The 19,973-nt window shown below is 35.5% G+C and overlaps 1 protein-coding gene across 4 annotated transcripts in view; it reads right to left on the bottom strand.

Annotated features, from left to right (window-relative positions):
• The window catches only part of XPO4 (exportin 4), a 132,175-nt gene that overhangs the window by 8,542 nt on the left and 103,660 nt on the right, over positions 1 to 19,973 (bottom strand). For all 4 annotated transcript variants that reach the window (XM_032838264.1, XM_032838267.1, XM_032838265.1 and 1 more), the window contains 9 exons: positions 17,378 to 17,554; positions 16,620 to 16,762; positions 15,966 to 16,111; positions 14,861 to 15,038; positions 9,776 to 9,935; positions 9,142 to 9,311; positions 8,147 to 8,321; positions 5,176 to 5,469; positions 3,727 to 3,907 (listed from right to left, as the gene is read on the bottom strand). In XM_032838264.1, coding sequence (XP_032694155.1) covers positions 3,727 to 3,907; positions 5,176 to 5,469; positions 8,147 to 8,321; positions 9,142 to 9,311; positions 9,776 to 9,935; positions 14,861 to 15,038; positions 15,966 to 16,111; positions 16,620 to 16,762; positions 17,378 to 17,554 — 1,624 coding nt within the window. The remainder of the gene's footprint in view (positions 1 to 3,726; positions 3,908 to 5,175; positions 5,470 to 8,146; positions 8,322 to 9,141; positions 9,312 to 9,775; positions 9,936 to 14,860; positions 15,039 to 15,965; positions 16,112 to 16,619; positions 16,763 to 17,377; positions 17,555 to 19,973) is intronic.

Consider the following 19,973-nt stretch of genomic DNA (forward strand, 5'->3'; position numbering starts at 1 on the left):
TTCTATCCTACTTTTGCCCTGGGTCATCCTTTTATATTTTACTTTTTAAGATCTCTGAGTACTTGATGAGGATATGAGGATATTCTGTGTTTATGTTATTATTCTACAATGATAAAAGTAAAGTAAAACCTATTCCACTGACACACTATACCGTAAGTTAAACAATTTCCACAGTAATACTTATTTTATCTCCTAGGTGTATGAAATTTTTCTATGCTATAAAGCTATGGGGAAAAACAAAGAAATTAAAATGTTACATGAAAAAAAAAGCAGTCAAAAGTAACTACTGATATGAAAAAGGGTTATTATCCTTAATCTATAAAAAAACGCATATAAATTAAGAATCCTCCTAAGACCTAAATAAGTGAGTGAGCAAAATCCACAAACACCTAACAAAACCAGAAGCCCAGTGAAAAATAGTTCATTCGGGTGCCTGGGTGCCTCAAGTGGTTAAGTGTCTACCTTTGGCTCAGGTCGTGATCCCAGGGTCGTGGGATAGAGCACCACACTGGGCTCCCTGCTCAGGGTGGAGTCTGCTTCTACCTCTCCCTCCACCCCTCTCCCCTGCTTGTGCTCTGAGACTCACACTCTCTCAAACAAACAAATAAAATCTTTTTAAAAAGTTAAAAAAAACCCAGTTCATTCTACTCATTTATGAAACAATGCAAGTTTTTAAAAGATACTACTTCTGATTCATTAAAAAAGACTTTTAAATGTTAATACATTTAAATGTTGGTGAGGATACAGTTTAATAGTAACCTTCAAAAGTAACTCATTAAAAGCCTATTGAGCACTGTATGTACTAAAGATATAATCAGAAATTCAGAAAGAGATTTGCCCACAGAAGTGATTGCTGCATTACCAGTTATAAGAGCAAAATCATACATATTCCAAATGTCCAGTATTAGGGAAATCAGGTTAAATTCCAAAAGGTGGAATACCATGCAGCCATGAAAAATCATGAAAAATCTTAATGACAAGGAAAAGGCTAACAACATATTAACAAAAAAGGCAGAATATAAAATTATATTTAGAGTATGATCACAAAATTGTACAAAATAACTAAAAGGGCAATGACCACAATGCCATTTATATCTGACTCTAGATTATGTCAAAGAATGGGTGATTTTTCTATCTCTGCACTTCAAAATTTTTCTACTAAGAGCAAATACTTGTATAACAAACAAAAAAGGTAAAGTCAGGTTAAAAAAAAAAAGGCATTTCTACTTAAAAATGACTTTTTCCAGCCTGTGACCTTCTTCCCTAGGAGTCTCCTTTCCAGGTGGAAAAATGGCATGTTCTGAAGCCAGGCACTGATGAACCTCGACTGCATCTAGCAGGAAACCTGCGCCTGCTCTGGAGCCCTGGGAAGCTGATCCTCAAGCTCCCACTCAACTCCCAGGGCTTGCTCCTAAAAGATAGGGCTCTCAGGACTGTATAAAACATCCTGCCTTGTGCTTGGTGGGACACAGCTCTCCAGCCACAAGTTCTCCTAAGGATTCAAGAATATAGAGCAGAAGCCCTTTTCCACTTACGCTTACAATATAAGTTGTATTTCATAATATTTAAAGTATTTTCTATTTTATCTCAATTATATTTATTTTAAAAATAATTACTTAAAATATCACTTTCCTTTCTGTCACCTATTTTATCAGCTAATGCTATTTCTTTTCATCTTTTTGACTTTTTATTGTGAAAATCTGCCATTCATCTATAGAATGTGTTCTTAGAATGGCAGACTGCACCACAATCTGTTAACTGGGATGCCTTTTCCCTCTCCACAACCTTTAACAGCCCTCCCATCCCTTTCAATACAAGCTCTTAACTTTGAGTAAGACTCCTCAGAGCACAGGGTTCTTGACCTAGGTCTTTATAGCCCTGGAAAGTCTACAGCTGAGTTCCTAAGAGTTCACAACCAACTATTAACCTTCGGTAAAGCTCTGAGGCTGATATAACATACACTTTTTAAGGGAAAGGCTCAGTAACTACTTCAGATTTTAAAGGAACATGTGCTCTAGAAAAGGTTAAGAACTCTTGGATGGAGAAGCTTCAACCTGAACAAAATAGAAAACATGGGAACGACACTTGGTGAGAGGCTGGGCCTAGAAACAGAGGGGCAGCTGAGGCTTTGGTACAGAAAGAATTCACTGAGAGGAAGTGCAGGACGGTGCTTCTTTCCTAGATACCCCTTATTAACTGTGAAGGAGAGTAAACCCTCTGGACTGTAAAACTGGTAGTGCTTAGGGTAGGGGCAGACATCACAAAAAACTATTGTTCAGGGAATAAGGAAAATAAATCAATAAAGGAAACAGAGAAGGAAGAATCTCAAGTACTGGGTTAAAGTGGAATGTCACAGCACCCAACTCAGAAAGAGAATCTTACAAGGATGTCAGAAGTGTCCACTACTGTGAATGTCTGCACAAAGTATGAAAGAAGGCCCTAGACAAGATTCATTTTTCTCTAAGAAAACAAGATCCCTTGGGTTTTAAGGCAAGGTTGTCAGTGGGTTAAGAGGCAAGTGAAGGAAAACTAAGTAAATAAGTGATGTTTCAATTAGTAAAGAAGTTCTTGCCTGTAATAACAACTTTCTTTTACCTTCTGGTTGCTGGGAACAATGCTAGGCACCATGATACTTTGTAGCTTTTGAAGACACTTCAAAAAGCATTTATTGCATACCCACTTTAGCAGAATAAATAAAGAAGTCTAATTGACTTCCCCAAGGTCAGGCTGTCTATGAGCACCTAAGTTAAGTCTTCCAAGTGTGGCCTCAAAGCTCCAGAATTCAGTGTTACTCATCCCAACAAGGATTCTAAACCAAGCTGCAATCTGGAAAGTGCTACAATTTTGGCTGATAGCTACCTCAGAAGACACAAAGGAGTGATTTGGTCAATAAATGTAACTCCAGAGTACTGGTGTGGCTCAGTCGGTTAAGCAGCTGTCTTCGGCTCAGATCATGATCCCAGGGTCCTGGGATTAAGCCCCACATCAGGCTCCCTGCTCAGTGGGAAGCTGTCTTCCACCTCTGTCCCCCTTCACCCCTGCTCATGTTCACTCACACACACACTCTCTCCCTCTCAAATAAATAAAATCTTAAAAAATAAATAAATAAAGCGTACCTCAGAAAAGACTGGCCTCTGGCATCCCATTCAGATGCTAGGATGTGAATCCCAGTCCTGCAACTTACTAGCTATTGATCTGGGGGAAATGATATGACTTTCTCTGTGCCTGTTTCCTCATCAACAAAATGAGTGTAACAATGATACTTATTTCTTGCCTTTGTGATATAAACAGTGCTTGGCATTTTTAAGAACCTAAAAAGACAAGATATTACTACTATTCTTATAAGGGAAGAGCCAAGCAGGAAGAGATGTTGGTCCTACCCCTTTGCTTCAACCAAAGAGACTTTCATGATTTTATAAACTGAATTTTCTCATAAAATTTCACTTAAAAATATTCCTTTGCTTTAAAAAAAGACAATAAATACAAAGTTTAAAACCATTACACTGGGGGTGCCGGGGTGGCTCAGTGGGTTAAGCCTTTGCCTTCAGCTCGGGTCATGATCCCAGGGTCCTGGGATTGAGCCCCGCATCGGGCTCTCTGCTCAGCAGGGACCCTGCCTCCACCTCTCTCTCTGTCTGCCTCTCTGCCTACTTGTGATCTCTGTCTGTCAAATAAATAAATAAAATCTTTAAAAAAAAAACCAAAACCCATTACACTGCATCTTACCTGTATCACTGAAATCTATGAATTCTTTTGATAGAAGGTTAGTAAGAAGTTCCATAATGAGAAGCAGGTCTTGGTATTGCTCTTCCTCCGCTGTAACATCTATTCTTTGTCGCCCTAAGTTATTCTTAGAATATACTTGCAGCAAAGTAAGGCAAGCTTCATATAGGTTCATAGCTTTGGACTGTAAGAGAATGTGCATAAATTACACTACTAAGAAGAATTTAGTTGGGAAAAAATATAAGCCCTAAAAGAAACTATAATCTAATAAATTTACTCTGAATCCCAAGAGTAGCTCAAATACTTGTTTTAAACTATTATAAAACATTAAGAAAAATGAAAAAGCATATATTACAGATTGCAGTTGTATTTTCAAAATTAGCAGTTTCTAAGAAAATCTGACATCCTTTGTTGTTGTTGTTCACTTCCTAACACATACTAGAGAGATAATAATATTTTGGCAGCAGAATTGCTGTACTTTTGCGGTTTCAACTTCTTATATAACATTTATTATTTTAAGATTTAACACTGTTTAACTTGCAAAAGCAGAGAGTACCAAACAGTGGTCCTAAACATCAGAATAAATGGCAATGGCCTGCCCTCTCAGTCATGCATCTGTGACTACATTTGTAATATTTATAAAATAAAATCTAACTTTTGAGCAGGTGCCTTTGATCTAACAAAAAAATGTACAAATCAGGAACCCATTATGAAATGGTTTAAAACAAGATTTATACTAATCTGCAGGCAATTACAAATATATTCCTTTAATACAGTTTTACAACAGCTTTCCAAATAATTTCTAAGAAGGATTAAAAAATGCATCTTTGCTTACTTATCATAAAAGAATTCAGTGTCTAAATATCCATCTGATTTATAAAGCAAAGACACAAATTGCCACTTAAAATTTTAAGCTTTAGAGTTTCAACAGACAGAAACTGATTAAATTTTTCTACTATTGTCTTATCAAATATTCCTCATTTGGATGAGTTTGATAGAATAACATATTATATAAAAAAATTACTTATTACTAACAGTATTAGGTCAGTAATTTATATTCCTTCAATAAGCCTTCCTCTGAATTCTGAGTTCTTCTGGAAAATTCTGAAGTCTTTTTGAAAACTCTTTTGGAGGCACAAAAATATTTCAGATAGTATTCATTGAATTTAAAGTAAAGTATCGGGGCGCCTGGGTGGCTCAGTGGGTTAAAGCCTCTGCCTTCAGCTCAGGTCATGATCCCAGGGTCCTGGGATCGAGCCCCGCATCGGGCTCTCTGCTCAGCGGGGAGCCTGCTTCCTCCTCTCTCTCTGCCTGCCTCTCTGCCTCCTTGTGATTTCTGTCAAATAAATAAATAAATCTTTAAAAAAATAAATAAATAAAGTAAAGTATCTGTTATTTTTTTATACTTTAAGGAGTTCTAATCCTAAAGGGATAAAATTAGAAAGCACTTACCTCTCCAAGATAGCATATCTGTTTATGTGCAACTTCAACAAAAACTTCTATTATGAGATTGACAGTCTCTGGGGTATTTTTGTAAACTTCCATCAATCCAATGCAATTGGTAAGGAAGTCCATCAAAAAATTAAAAAGAATTGCTACATTGTCAATCTGGGTAGCCTCAGCAATGCCACAAAGGGCCTCCAGTGTGGCGGTGATTTCCTGCTTGACTTCCTCTTGTTGACACATCTGCTGAAAGTTTTCTTGATTTATCACTCTTAAGAATCGCTGCTGAAGTGGCTGAAGAACCTATCAATGATAGTAAAGCATAATTTTCTAAAGTTTAATTCACATGTTTCATTTATTTCAACTTTATTTCCTCAACTTGGATAAATGCTCACTTTATAAAGCATTACAAACTGTACCATGTTACATTCTCCATTTAAAAGATTTTATTTATTTTGCAGAGAAAGAGAGCATGTGTACATGTGCAAGCAGGGGGAGGGGAGGGGAGGGAGAGAATCTTAAGCACAGAGCCCAACAAGGGGCTTCATCACATGACTGTGAGATCATGACCTGAGCCAAAATGAAGATGGATACTCAACTGACTAAGCCACTCAGGGATCCCTACATTCCCCATTTTGAGGGTCATCATAACTTCTGGCCTACATAAAAAAATAACAGTGCACTAGTCATTAGGGAAATGGATATCAAAACCACAATATGACATCACCTCATTCATTTTAGAATGGCCATCATCAAAAGGACAAGAGATAAATGCCAGCAAGGATGTGGAGAAAAGGGGATCCCAGGGCACTACTGGTGGGGATTGTAAACTGGTGCCGCCCACTATGGCAAATAGTATGGAGGACCCTCAAAAAATTAAAAACAGAATTACCACATGACCCAATAATTTCACTTCTGGGAATATATCCAAAGGAAATAAAAACAGCAACTTGAGAAGACATCTGTACCCCCACGTTCACTGTAGCATTATTTACAATTCTCAAGACATGGAAACAACCTGAGTGTCCGTCAATGGATGAATGGATAAAGAGTTATGGTACATATGCAACAGAATATTTAGCCATAAAAAATGGTAAATCCTACCATTTGCAACCATATGGATGAACCTTGAGGGTGTATCTTAAGTAACTCAGACAAAGGAAAATACCATATGATCTTACTTACAATGAGGAATTTTAATAAAATAGTAAAATAAAGTAACAAAAAATTGCAACTTTCAGAAAAAGATTTGTTAAAAAAATGTTCTGTAAAAAAGAAACAGACTTGTAGTTACTAGAGGTGGAGGTGGAGGGGAATTGGAAGAAGGTAGTTGAAAGGTACAAACTTCTAGTTGTAAGAGTAAGTAAGTACTAGAAGCGTAATGTACAACATGATGACTACAGTTAATACATATTCTTATGCTGTATGATATATATGAAAATGCTTAAGAGTTCTTATCACAAGAAAAAAAATTTTTTTTTTGCTTTTTCTTTTTATTGTATCTATATGAGATGATGGATGTTGACTAAACTTCTTATGGAAATCACTTCACAATATATGTAAGTCAAACCACTTCCTGAAGTAATTTAGTTTCCAAAAACCACCAATCACAGAACATGACTTAGTCAATGCCATTCACAGAATTCTGTCACGATCATCTCTTTCCAATTCGTTAACTGCCCCCACCCCCAAAGATGAAATTTAAGTCTCCAAAGGGCCAGAGAGTAAATACAGACTTCGCAGAACATGTCATCTCTGGCCCGACTATCCAATTACAATTGCACTATAGTACAGAAGCAGCCAGAGATACAAATGTAAACAATTGAACATGACTGAGTTTCAATAAAACTTTATTTACAAAGAGACAGCAAGCCAGATTTGGTCTGGTTTGGTGGTCTGGTTTGCTGGGTTCCAATTTGCCAACCTCTGTTTTATAGGTCAAACCCAACATACACCTCTTGCCTGTTTTTCTCTTTTCTAACCCCTCTTGGCAGAGAACATAACTTCAGATGATCAGTCCTGCCCTGAGTGAAAATGTATATTTATGAAGATATCTTAGTTCTACTTACAGCTATATATTGAGAGCACAATTATTTAAATCCTGGTCTAAAGTCTAATTCTGTTACTGTGTCCCTTCTCAGACATTAAGAGCACTCTAGTCACAAGGACTACAGGCCACCCACCTACATAAACTGGTAACTCTTGGTTCCTGATTTAAAGCTAATTTACATAAGGCAATGTGTCCACAGTGGTTATTGGTTGAATTATGTACCTCCCTCAAATTGACATGTTGAAGTCCAAATCCCAAGTACCTCAGAAAGAGGCTTTATTTAGAAACAGGGATGTTGCAGATATAAGTAAGTCAAGAAGAGATCATTAGGGTGGGCTTCTGATTCAGTATGACTGATATCTTTACACAGACATACACACATGGAGAATGTCATGTGAAGATGAAGACAGAGATTATGATGATGCTTCTACAACGTAAGGAATGCCAAAGACTGCCAGAAACCACCAGAAATTTGGGGAGAGGCCTGGAACAGCTTCTTCCTCATAGCCTTCAAAAGGAACCAACCCTATCAACACCTTGATCTTGGATTTCTGGTCTACAGACAATAAATTTCTGTTTTTACACCACTAAATTTGTGATATTTTATTGCGGCAGTCCTAGCAAACTAATATGTGGTTAATTTGCATCTCCACATTCAAAACAAGGGGCTATTTCACTGATTCTTTAGGCTTTCATTTGAGTTGTGGGCAAAAATGTGCCCAAACCACAAAATACTTAGTACTATTCAAAGTTCTCATGTATGCAGATATGGACAAATTGTAAGATGATATTTATAAAAATAATAAGCTTCAACCTATTCATTATAAGGGAAAAGTACCAAGAAAAGGTATAACTGACATGTTTAGGTCTCCACAGAGTATTTTACAGCAACACACAAGAAGATGCTATCAAAATAAAGGGAACTGTTACCTCTGTCCAATACTGCTGTTTGGTTTCTGTGTCCATATGTGCAAAACCTCCCAAAACAAGAGCCTTCATTAATGTCCTCTGCACAGGACTTGACAAGAAATTCAGAGGTGGGCTTCGGCTTGCAAACTGCTTAGCTAAGTTCCACCAGTTTTCACACTGAATTACTAAGTTTGCCCTACAGTCAGAAAGAACAAAACATAAGATGCATTACTTACATCATATGTATACTAAGCAAACAAAAATGGAAGGTAACCAAATTTAATTAGTTACTGAAGTACAGTATAATAAACTTGGTATAGACTTTGGAGTCACACAATTTTGCGCTCAAATCCCATTAGTCATTTGATATTGTAAAATTTATTTACTCTCCTTAGTTTCCAGATCTATGAAATAGGAATTAACAATAATAATAGACCTAATTCTCATGGTTGAGACTAATACGATAATTAAATAAAATATTATAGTTAAAATGCTTGGAATAATACCTAGTAAATTACAAGAAACTCAACTAATTAAGAGTTAGTCAATGCCAGGAGTAGTACAATCACATTCTTATGTAGTAAGAAAAATGAGAAACTCTTCCAGAGTTGTAGAAAACACTAAAGCTCTTAACTTGCAAAATCATTAAATTATCAAGTTTTTCTCATCTTTAAAATGGAACAGGATACCTGAAAAAATTAAATGAGATTATTCTGTATTAGTGTTTTTAAAACTATAAATTACTGAATTAAACATGTTTCTCATAAGATTCTTTAATGCCAAATCCCTGAATAGTCAACACAATCCTCAACTGTAACGTGTGAAAGCTGTATTTGCACTTATAGCAATAATATGATATATATATATATATATATATATGCATCATATAATATATGTATATATATAAAGTACACTGCTCCAAAATGCAAGGCCTATCTGGACTTTAGGACCAGGTAACTGCCACTTGAAAGACTACAGACAACAGACACACAGTCTTCCTCCTATAATCAGCTTACCTTTCTCTTCTTTCCACCAAAGTGACAAGGAGCTGCACAGTGTCATTTGCAAGGTCCTGCTCACTACTCCACACTGAGAGGTTACTGATGACTTTTTGTAAGAGGTAGCCAATAATCCACTGAGAACCTTCTGTATCTGCCCCAAATGCTGTACTGAATGGCAGACTTATCTTAAGAGAGAAAACAAAATTTTTAAAGTCAGAAAGAAAGATCATCTTCAAAAGAAATCCACAGAAAAGTCAAACTGAAATTAGCATCTAAATCTGAAGTACTACTTACATCAATTTTAAATGTATTCATTTCTATTAAGTCCAAAACAGACATACTCAATCCACTTAATCTTCCAATGTGATTTTCCGATCAACTTTACTTTCATATTAATATACCAAAATGATATTTATACCAAATACAAAGAACATAAATTAATCCATTCCCAATAGTAATCTGTAATTAATACAGTTAAAATAAGCTGAATTAAATGATGTGCTCTAAGAAAGTTATTAAAATTACACACCATTCATATGGTTCTCTTCAATGTGGAAGATGTTCAGCTCTTAGTTATATGTTGATGAGAAAATCACCAAGAAAATTGTTATCAGCATAAATCCAAACTAAGTCAGTTTTACATTCTGACCTGATCATATAGTTTCTCATCCACCAGGAGGTAAGTCTTTGCCCAGCGTTTTAGAAACCAAACAATATCTTTGCCCATTTGAGGGCTTAGTAGATGAGTGAGATCCGCTCTTATTGCTCGAGATTCAACTTCTGAAACTCTCAGAACAGCAGATAACAGCCTGTGGGTATAAAAAAGAAGTCATTTATTCTTTTATTGACTGTCTAATCTGTTTTTTTCTTAAAAGTCCTTTTCCTGTTTCTCAACTCTCTGAATTTAGGCCAGGCTACACTTGAAATTTTCGTCAACTGTGTTGTACACAAAGGCCCCATTTTACTGCTGACCTTTCAGGAAGCAGGAAATAAGAAAAAGCGAAGAGTCATGGATAGAGACAACCTTCTGTGCAAATCGTACCGCATGTGCAAGTCTCAGCGTTACCATCTAAAGATGTTTTTCACATTCAAAATGGAGAAATACATAAAATTAAAAGTTCAGAGTAAATGCTAAATCCTTCAGCACTTTATCACTACTCAAACCTCCCATGGGTTAACGCTGTTTTTATACATTTGTCATTTTATGGTAGAGGATCTGGAAATCGACTTTTCTAAAACGCTTTGAATGCTGAATCTTGTCTCTAAATCCGACAGTCCTAAATACTTCCTAACAAAAACTTGATTCTTAATGGTATTTTAAAATAAAAGTCTTGCTAAAAAAAGTTATCTCCGTAATGATGTACTCTAAGAAAGTGTCCTCTCCTACACTACATAATTCATATGGTTATGTGGTTTCAATAAAAAAGCACGATCTGCAGTTAAGTTGGAAAGTCTTCGTTCTGGAGGTGGGAGTAGGAGAGAACATAATCAGAAGTGATATATATTTAACTTGACTTTAGCTAAAACACAAAGAAGGAAAGGGTGTAACTGAAAGAATCCATCTTAAAATCATTTTATGACTATCTGTGCCAAAGCAGAGATTCTAATTGCCTGAAGTTGGTCTTCTGCTACTTTTCCTTACTGCTCTCAAGATGACTGAAATTATCTCCTTGTAATGAAATCTTACATTTCAGTTCTTTATCCAACTGGATGTCTCCAAAGTACTAGCTACTGTTTATCACTCCATCCTTTTGAAATAATTTCTTTCCTTGCACCAAACCGGTAGTTTTTAAGTTTCTACCCCCAGATCATCTTTTTTCCCTATATATTATCTACTCCCTATATCAAGAATTTCAATTTAGGGTGGATATGAACAAAAATACCCCATGACTTCACAATACATTTAAGTTGATGTACCAGATTATTCTCATAAGAATGAATAGTTTTAAATAATATAACTTGCAGCCTAGCAGAATTTGAATGAAATAATTACAGTAACTTTCTAAATTTATAAACAGGAATTTATTTATCAGTGTTCTGTCTGATACCCACCATCATCCATTTGAAAAATAAACATATTTTTCTTTAACAGCTGGAAACTTTACATTGTTTCTTTTTCCTCAAATTTTTTTTCTCCTTAAATTTTCATTTCAACTTCATTTCCCCATATTATCTTAATATATTTTTATACTCATTTACTGCTCATACCATTTAATTCTCTGAAACAAGTATGTCTGATTAATGAAATAGAATTTAAAAATATTCTCAGTGATCATAAGACTATTTTTTAAAACACCTTTTGGATTATCTATCGATGCAATACTAATACACAATTGAGCAAAGTACCACACAAATTTAAACAAATTATTAAATGTAAAAATAAAATTTTATGCATTTGTGATTGAAGTTAATGTAGCAGGATTTTGTTTTTCCAAATGAGTTCATATATCTGAAAAAATACTACTTCTTGCTAGAATGAGACAGAGCTGAACATAATTTGATTTGATTCCTTCTTCATTTAAATAGAAACAGTGGGAAAATCTATTCACATAAATGGAAAGCATTTTTAAAATAACAGGGTTCCTTAATTATTTGAACTTCTTCCAAGTTATATGCCAAAAATCACAGAAATCCACCATCAAAAATTATTTTTAATAATCTGTTAACTGACAACCTGATTCCTTCCATGTCATTTAATGCAAAGGGCTGAAAACCTTCTGACTTGTAAAATTACTGGTTCTCTATTACTCAGTCATTCACTCCCAACACCATATTATTTGGAACTGTCCCTTTATTTGGCACTCTGCACATTTTTACATACCTGCCTATCCATTATGATAAGATTCAGAATGAGTAAGAGCTTTTGCCTTTCTTTTGTAAAGCGGGAGCAAGGTAAAGAAGAGTAGCACAGGCAGTTCGCAGGCAGATAAAGCTGAGGCTCCCCTGGGACCCTTCCTATATCCTCACCGCTGTACCCCATGGGGTCACTTCTGAAAGAACCATCTGCCTCTTTCACCCTACTACTAATGGAAATGCTGCCTAACCTGCCTTGTCATCCTTTAAATCCGTTTTCCACAGTATAATCCTACTACTATGGTTTGATCACTTCACCTCCGTATTTCCAGTCTTTCTCCAGCAATACAAAGACCATCCCTACTTCTCCATCTCCACAAAGACCTTTTCCCGCTACATTTACACATAAGCAACAACAAACTGCCTCCTGCTTCACGCCACACTCTCACTTCCAGGCCTCTGCCTAGGCTACTGTCACTGCCTGGAATACTCTTCACCTTCTGCTGTATGTTGCAGCCCTCAACTATCAGGTTAAATGCCATCTTTCCCAAAAGCACCCCTTAATTCTTCCCCTACTAACAGGTTAGGTAAACCTCGGTGCTCCTCTATCACTCTTATCAGACTTCTATTGTATCCTTGGATCGTGGCACATAGGGGAACTGAACTGATGAAAATGTCACAATTTTTTCATTAAAGTATAGTGGACACACAATGTTACACTCAAATATTTTTTAATTGTTGATAGTTTAAATTCCTAATCCTACTTTAATTTCTTAAGTATGCTATCTAAACATACTTCGTATTTCAGACAGCACTCACACTTTCCAATACTTTATAAATTAATCTTGGATTACCTTTTCATTTTATAAACCAAAAGTCAGCAAAATGGGTCCAAGAAAGCTCTCTTTAACTTCTTGCCACATCTACTCTGATCTGGACCACCATCATCTTTCCCTTGGATTACTTCAATTAGCCTCTTCACTGGTCCCCCTGCTTCCATTTTTGTCACTCGTAGTTTACTTTCAAGGTAGCAGAGTAACGTTTTAAACATTCTCTGTTCAAAACCCTACAACAGCACCCCACCTCATTCAGAGCAAAGGCTAAAGACTTTATCTGATTTCCCTCTATTTTCCCTTCTATCTCCATTTTCTGACAAAATTCCATCTCACTCTGCTCAACCCACAGTGGTAGTTCCAACTGTTGCCTGAATATGCCAGGCATGCCACAGGGCCTTTGTATTAGCTGTTCACTCTGCCTGGAATGCTCTTCCCCAGGACATTATGGCCTCATCCCTACCACCCTCAAGTCTTTGCTCACAAGTCACCTTCTAAATAAAGCCTATACTGATCACAACATTAAAAATTATAGAAATCTCTGAAATCGGCACTCCTGATTCTCCTCACCCTGCTCAGTTTCTTATCCCACAGTCTTATGGTCTTCTAACACACCATATGATTTATTTATTATCTTTCCCCTATAAAGAGCTTTAGAAGGGGACTGATTTTTGTCTGATTTGGTCACTGATGTATCCAAATGCCTAGAACAGTACTTGGTACATATTAGGTACTCAATAATTATTTGTTAAAGGATAAATTCTTCAAGAAATGTGAACTTTTTTTAGTCAAACTAGGAATGTTTCTCTCATATAGCCTTCAATTTCAAATTAGTTCTTTGAACTGGAAAAAAAAAAAAAAGACAATTTTTGTTTCCAACCCTCATCTCAACCCTCCATAGTCTGTGCTCTCAGATACAAAAATGTTTTGCTCCCACACTGATACCTGAGACTCGCAAAAATTGAAAAAGCACTGAAAATACAAGGAAAGCATCCCTGATGGTACTGCCGAGGCAAGAAATGTGACAAAGAATATAATATGACAGCACCCTGAAATGAACTGCCTTTGAAATTAACATTCACCATGAATCAAGCCAAAGCAAAAGTGATGATTTCCACAAGCACCTAATCTAATGCCTATAGTAATCCCATAAAGAATAACTTTTTTCCATAGAGCATTGATATTTTATTTCAAACAAGAGAATAAAACAATAAAGGAAATAAATTCTCAAACATTTCCTTGATATTAACTTAATAGTTCATATTTTTTTAAAAAATCACTTTCTACTGCACAGGTGTAAATGATATCCATGTATTTCTGCATTAAAATTAAAAAGATGAGAGGGACAGCACCCTGCTTGAGTTACTGATTTTGCAACTGGCAAAAACCAATGTTATTTCATTATTGATCTTTCTGCCTGAAACCTAAATTTAAAGATACTGAAATCCAAAATGCTGTTTTCAAATCCCCTTTTAGGAGAATATTTGTCTAGGTGTATCCCTCCTTAATTTCACCATTAAGAATTAATGAAAATTTTGCCACTACTAATAGGAAGATCAAAGTCAATTCTCATCTAGGCACACTACTGTCTTCTAACTTCACCTGACAGGACTCTCAAGTTTCACATATTCAGGACAAATATTTCTATTTTATAAGTTAAGAATCATAGTTTTCCTTAAGAAAGCCACTGAAATGTAGTTTTAGCTTTATCAACAAAAAAATGCTTGTTAATATTCCCCCGGTTTCTAAGAATCTCACATACTTTATTTCATTCATTTAGGGTGCCTGTACTCTGTTAGCACTGTTTTCTGATGGACATGGGATACGTTCAGAGTACTTTAGATCAAATGTCCCTTCAAAATCTCACTGTATTCAGAATAATTTTACATTTGTTTTCCTCAGTACAGGATATAGCTGTCAATTCTCACCAGAGTGGCATTACTTATATATACTGAGTACTTGCCATCCTTGTTTATTTCAAGGCTTCTCCAAGTTTTCTTTCATGTATCAGATTTACAACGTGCCTAACACTCAAGTCATCTACCCATCAACTCAGAATTTATAAAACAGTATAAATTACAAGAGCACAGCTATAGAGTTCATATTACCTAATCACAGAATCTGTTCTGTTGTACCCTGGGATGGAAGAAGCCTTTTCTCCTGGAGATCCCAAAATTTGAAGTGTTGTATTAATGTCAACTTCAGATGAATGCTTAATGGAATATTCCATTATTTCTGGAGGTATTAGCGGAGTCTCTCCCTGAGTATCATCAGCTAAGAGGTAGCCTTCAGTTTAAAAAAAATTAAAAATGAACACTTAACAAATCTACATTTATCAAATTGTACTATAAATGTTTTCAGTTTTATCTGATTTACATACATCATATTAAGTTGATGTGAAGGTAAATTATAAATGTTAATTTCAAGTTTGAGGAGAAGAAATTTTCTATTTCTCAGATAATTAACTCTCAAAATACAAAGGACAAATGTTTTATTCACCAATTTTATAATTCATACTGACATGTAGGCTTTTTAATCTACTACGTTTTAATAATTTTCAATAATATATCTGTAAACATAATAGGAATTCTACTATTATCTCTATCAAAATCAATATCATAATTCTACTATTATCTCTATCAAAATCAATATCTACTATTATCTCTATCAAAATCAATATCATTTGATATTGATATTATCAATATCAAAATATTTGGGAATGCCTTTTCAAAAAGTAAGATTTCTTTTTCTTGATTATTTAAAATACAAAAACACTAATATGCTTACAAAATAAGACCCTAAAAGTCAGACTGCCTAGATTTGCATTCTGGCTCCAAAAATTAATAGCAGTGTGACCACGGGCTAGTTTCTTAAAACTCTCTCTCAGCTTCTTCATTTATAAGATGGGGATAATAACAGTAACAATAATAAAACCTGCTAATAGTACTAAAACAGAAAAAAAATAGTACTAAATCATTGTGGGTTGCAATGAATTCCACATGTCATTGGGTATCCAAAAGGCATTAAATATACATGTTAGCCAGTATTTTTTAAAAATGCATCCCCAGCTGTGATATACAGAAGCTGTATTCAAATTTCGTCCAACACTATGTATGGACTTTTATTTTTTTTAACATATGAAGCTTCTTCTAACATATGAAGTTTAAACTGCTCAGTTGGCAATTACATTTTAAAAAGAAACAACCAACCAACCTGTAACTAAAATAAGCCAGTGAATATCTTCATACAGATCATCAAGCATTTTGTTGTCAATAGTGCTTGAACCAGGTGAAGCAAGTAATTGCTGCTGATGTCGTTGTAACTGACCATGGAGCCTTGTTACTCTTTCTTCTAATAAACTGAAAGAGGAGGGGGAAAAAACCCAAAGTTTCATAAAGCTCAATAAACAAAGATCTAGAACAACTCATAATTCCATTTATTAGACAACATAAATTAAGATGTTAGCACAAAAACACATATATGAAAATATTATAGTACACAGCTGTTCTCATAGCAGTATAGGAATTGTGATTTATTGTTTATGACATAGAATTAAAACATTGCTTTACAAACAATCAAGGTTTACAACAGGCATTTGAAAACTGGTTATTCCAAGTTTTTATTGATATGGGTCAAATCATTTCTCATACCATGTTTTCCACAATCTCTCTGCCATCTATGCTGTAGTGCCTGGGCTCCAAATGTACAAGCCAAGGAATGCAATCATGAGTATGTTTCTGTCCATTTGTTCCAGTGTGCTGGGATACGGGGTGGGGGTGTTTAAAGTCTTTAAACACTTTAAGTGCTCTCCAGGGAATTGTGAATAGAAAATATTTGCTCCATAGGGTTTCTTTGGACTGTGTGTACCTTGTCAGAAGAGGTATACAGTGTTCTGCAGCAATTCTTCCTAGCATTCCTACACTGGCTAGTTGATCTGAAAACTGGTCTCGATCATCCTCTTGAAGTTCACTTATTTCTTCTTCCTCACGAGAGGCCACACCATTGGCAGTCTATTATTGAAGAAGGAAATAGAGAGTGAGGAACTGCATTCCTTTGTTCAATGAATCAAACATTTTTGTTGCACTGTAAAATAACTTCAGCACATCACAGGAAAAGGAGAGGTGGACAGAGCCAACCCAGCGGTCTAGGGCCTACTAACTATGCTTGACAATGCTAGCAGTTACAAAAGAACGGGGGAAGGGAGACACAGAAGAGAAAGAAATGGAGGGTATTACCCCACCATGGTGCAAATGTATAAAGAGTAAAATGCACTCACAACCCACCTCCCCACCCCAGAGAATTTAACTTCGGTTACTGAAAAATCTGACACCTTTAAGATACATGGTCCTCTATATAGAAGAAGTATCACTGGACAACTAGGAAGACATAGGTGGAAGACACAGGTTTTCAGTGAAAGCTGAAGAAAAATGGGGTAACTACGAGCACCCCATAAAACACTGAACTCATTTAGAAAATGGGGTAACTTTTGCTCTAATGCTCTCAGCAAATCTTCTCAAGAAGCTCTTCCTAAATTTCTAATATTATACAATGTATAATAGGATAAAATAGACAAAACAGAATTATAATGAAATGGATTTTTACTTACAATCTAGCTTGAAACTTACCAAATTCCTCGTGCCATCTGGAGCAGCGAGGTGGCACTGAATATAGGAATTGAAAACTTGAACAGCATGTTGGGTAAAAAAGCCTTTATGGAAATGTTTGTCGTCTTGAACCAAAGTTAGCCAGGACTCTAGCAATTTGTCATATGCTTCCATGTATACCATGTCATCTTTATCAAGCTAAGAGAAAAGAACACTCATAAAACAGGTGGCCAGAGAAATAAGATGGGAATTATAACATGAGTTACAGAGTTATATATATAAACGAAATTTTCCTTTAGCAAAGGTTCAATTATTTAGTAAGCTAGAGCTAATTGAGCCCATTTTAAAATTAAACAAACATTACAGTAAAAATGTATAGGCTTTTTGTTAAACCTTCTAAAATCTTTATAACTTAATCTAAGTAATTCTTTTTTTAAATTTTTTAAACATTTTTTTCTTTTAAAGATTTTATTTATTTACTTGACAGACAGAGATCACAAGTAGGCAGAGAGGCAGGCAGAGAGAGAGGAAGAAGCAGGCTCCCTGCTGAGCAGAGAGCCGGATGCAGGCTCAATGCCAGGACCCTGGGATCATGACCTGAGCTGAAGGCAGAGGCTTTAACCCACTGAGCCACCCAAGCGTCCCTTAATCTAAGTAATTCTTAAGCACAAAGGAATTAATGCTTTTTAGAAGACTAGCTGCTCAGTACTTTGTGGAACATGTGCTTTGCAAGCAAAAATTAAAACAATTATTTTTCTGTAGTCAAGAGAACTGTTAGAATAAAAATACTAAATGTGTACTTACTATACACCTTTCAACGATTTTAGAAAATGTGAAGGATGATGAAAACAGACTGGCCTAATCAGCATACTTAAGAATATGCGGGGAGAACTTCATAGCTGTTCCCTAACATTTTAGAACAAAAAAGAAAAACAAGGATAGGGCCTACACAGGAAGGAATCCAGGAAGGATGCTGAGGTGGGAGGAACACCAGAAGCCTGCGGACTCACAAAAAGCAAAGTATGTGAGTACAAGTGAGTGAGCAAAGTATGTGAGTACAAGTGAGTGGCGAAGTCAGACAGTAAGCAATGTAGAATAGAATGGTACTAACAATTATGCAGGCTTGGATATTAAGTTTTACAACATGTATAACTAAAAGAACTTCACAGTATTCTGTCATATTGAGGAGGAAGTCTATATGTAGAGATTAAGGATACCTCTATGGAGCCCAAAGTCTTTAACATTTAACATATCACTTCATTTTTCACATTCTAGTAAGAATCCACATCCTAATTTTGCCATCAATTACTAATATGGGTACATAATTTACCTATGTATTGATTTCTTCACCCACAAACTCACTAGATTAGCACTATTCAATGAAAGGAACACTTAGTGTCAACCAACTATTGGTTAGTGCAGAAACATAAATAACATGCCCTTTAATGCTTTTAAACTCAGTCCAATGGGAAAGAGCAAAAAGCAAACAAAAAATACACTAAAGGCCATGAAGGATAAACACACATTTTAGGGTCAGTTTTTAACAATGGCGTCTCTCATAAGAAATTTGTTATAAATAAAAGAAGAGTTTTGAACTATATACTCACTTAAAAGGTTTTCACATTTTGTTACTAGGTTTCTGGTATTTTGTTACTAGGTAGTGAACCCACGAATACTGAAGGTCAATAGGTCTAATTTATAACTTGGCTTTTCTGGGTTCTAAAGCAAACAGGCCTTCATCCTACAAATACAGAACTCTGGAACCTTCACCAAAGAGAATCATCTCAAGCTGTTATTCTAGCAATTTGCCAATGACTTAAAAAAGGAAAGTAATGGAATCTATTTCAAGTATTCCAGATTACCCTGTACCCCCAGATCACAGTACTAGTACCTAAGCACCTATGTGAACTACTTCAGATAAACTATGTTTTCTTATGCCTTCAGCTTTTATTAACCCACAGTGTATTTAAAAACAAAACAAAAACAAACCAAAAAAGCCAGTCATTTTCTAGGTAAAATGGACCTTTTAGTTATTTTTAAAGATTCATTTGTTTGAGAGAGAAGATGAATACAGATGTGCGTGCAAGTGGAGGGAGGAGCAAAGAGAGGGAGAGAGAAACTCAAGTGGATTTTGCACTGAGTGCAGAGCCTGACATGGGGCTCCATCACATGACCCTGAGATCAGACCTGAACTGAAACCAAGAGTTGGACACTTTAACCAATTAATGCCACATAGGCACCCTTAAAATGGACCTTTTAAAATATATAAAAATTTTAAATCATTTTGTGAAAAATTTACATAAGAATGAAGGAAAAAATGAAAAGAACATCATTAGATAATTTAATAAGGATTTAAACAGAGCAAACCCAAATTTTTACTACATATTTACCTGGCCCTAAAAACATATTTACCAAAAATGAGCAATTCTTTGAATGAAACCAACTGGAACTTATTCATTTCATGAATAGTTACTGCTTATTATCTGTGGTATTTATGTTCTATAAAGATGCCACAAACGTTGAGTTAGTAAACAGGTTAGGTTCCTTCTCCAATCACTACATTTTTCTACCACGTCAAGGTGAACAGATCAATACATAACTGTGTTTTATGCATAAC

Source organism: Lontra canadensis, unplaced genomic scaffold (assembly GCF_010015895.1).
Source record: "Lontra canadensis isolate GAN:19392208 unplaced genomic scaffold, GSC_riverotter_1.0 scaffold103, whole genome shotgun sequence".
Lineage (NCBI taxonomy): Eukaryota > Metazoa > Chordata > Mammalia > Carnivora > Mustelidae > Lontra > Lontra canadensis.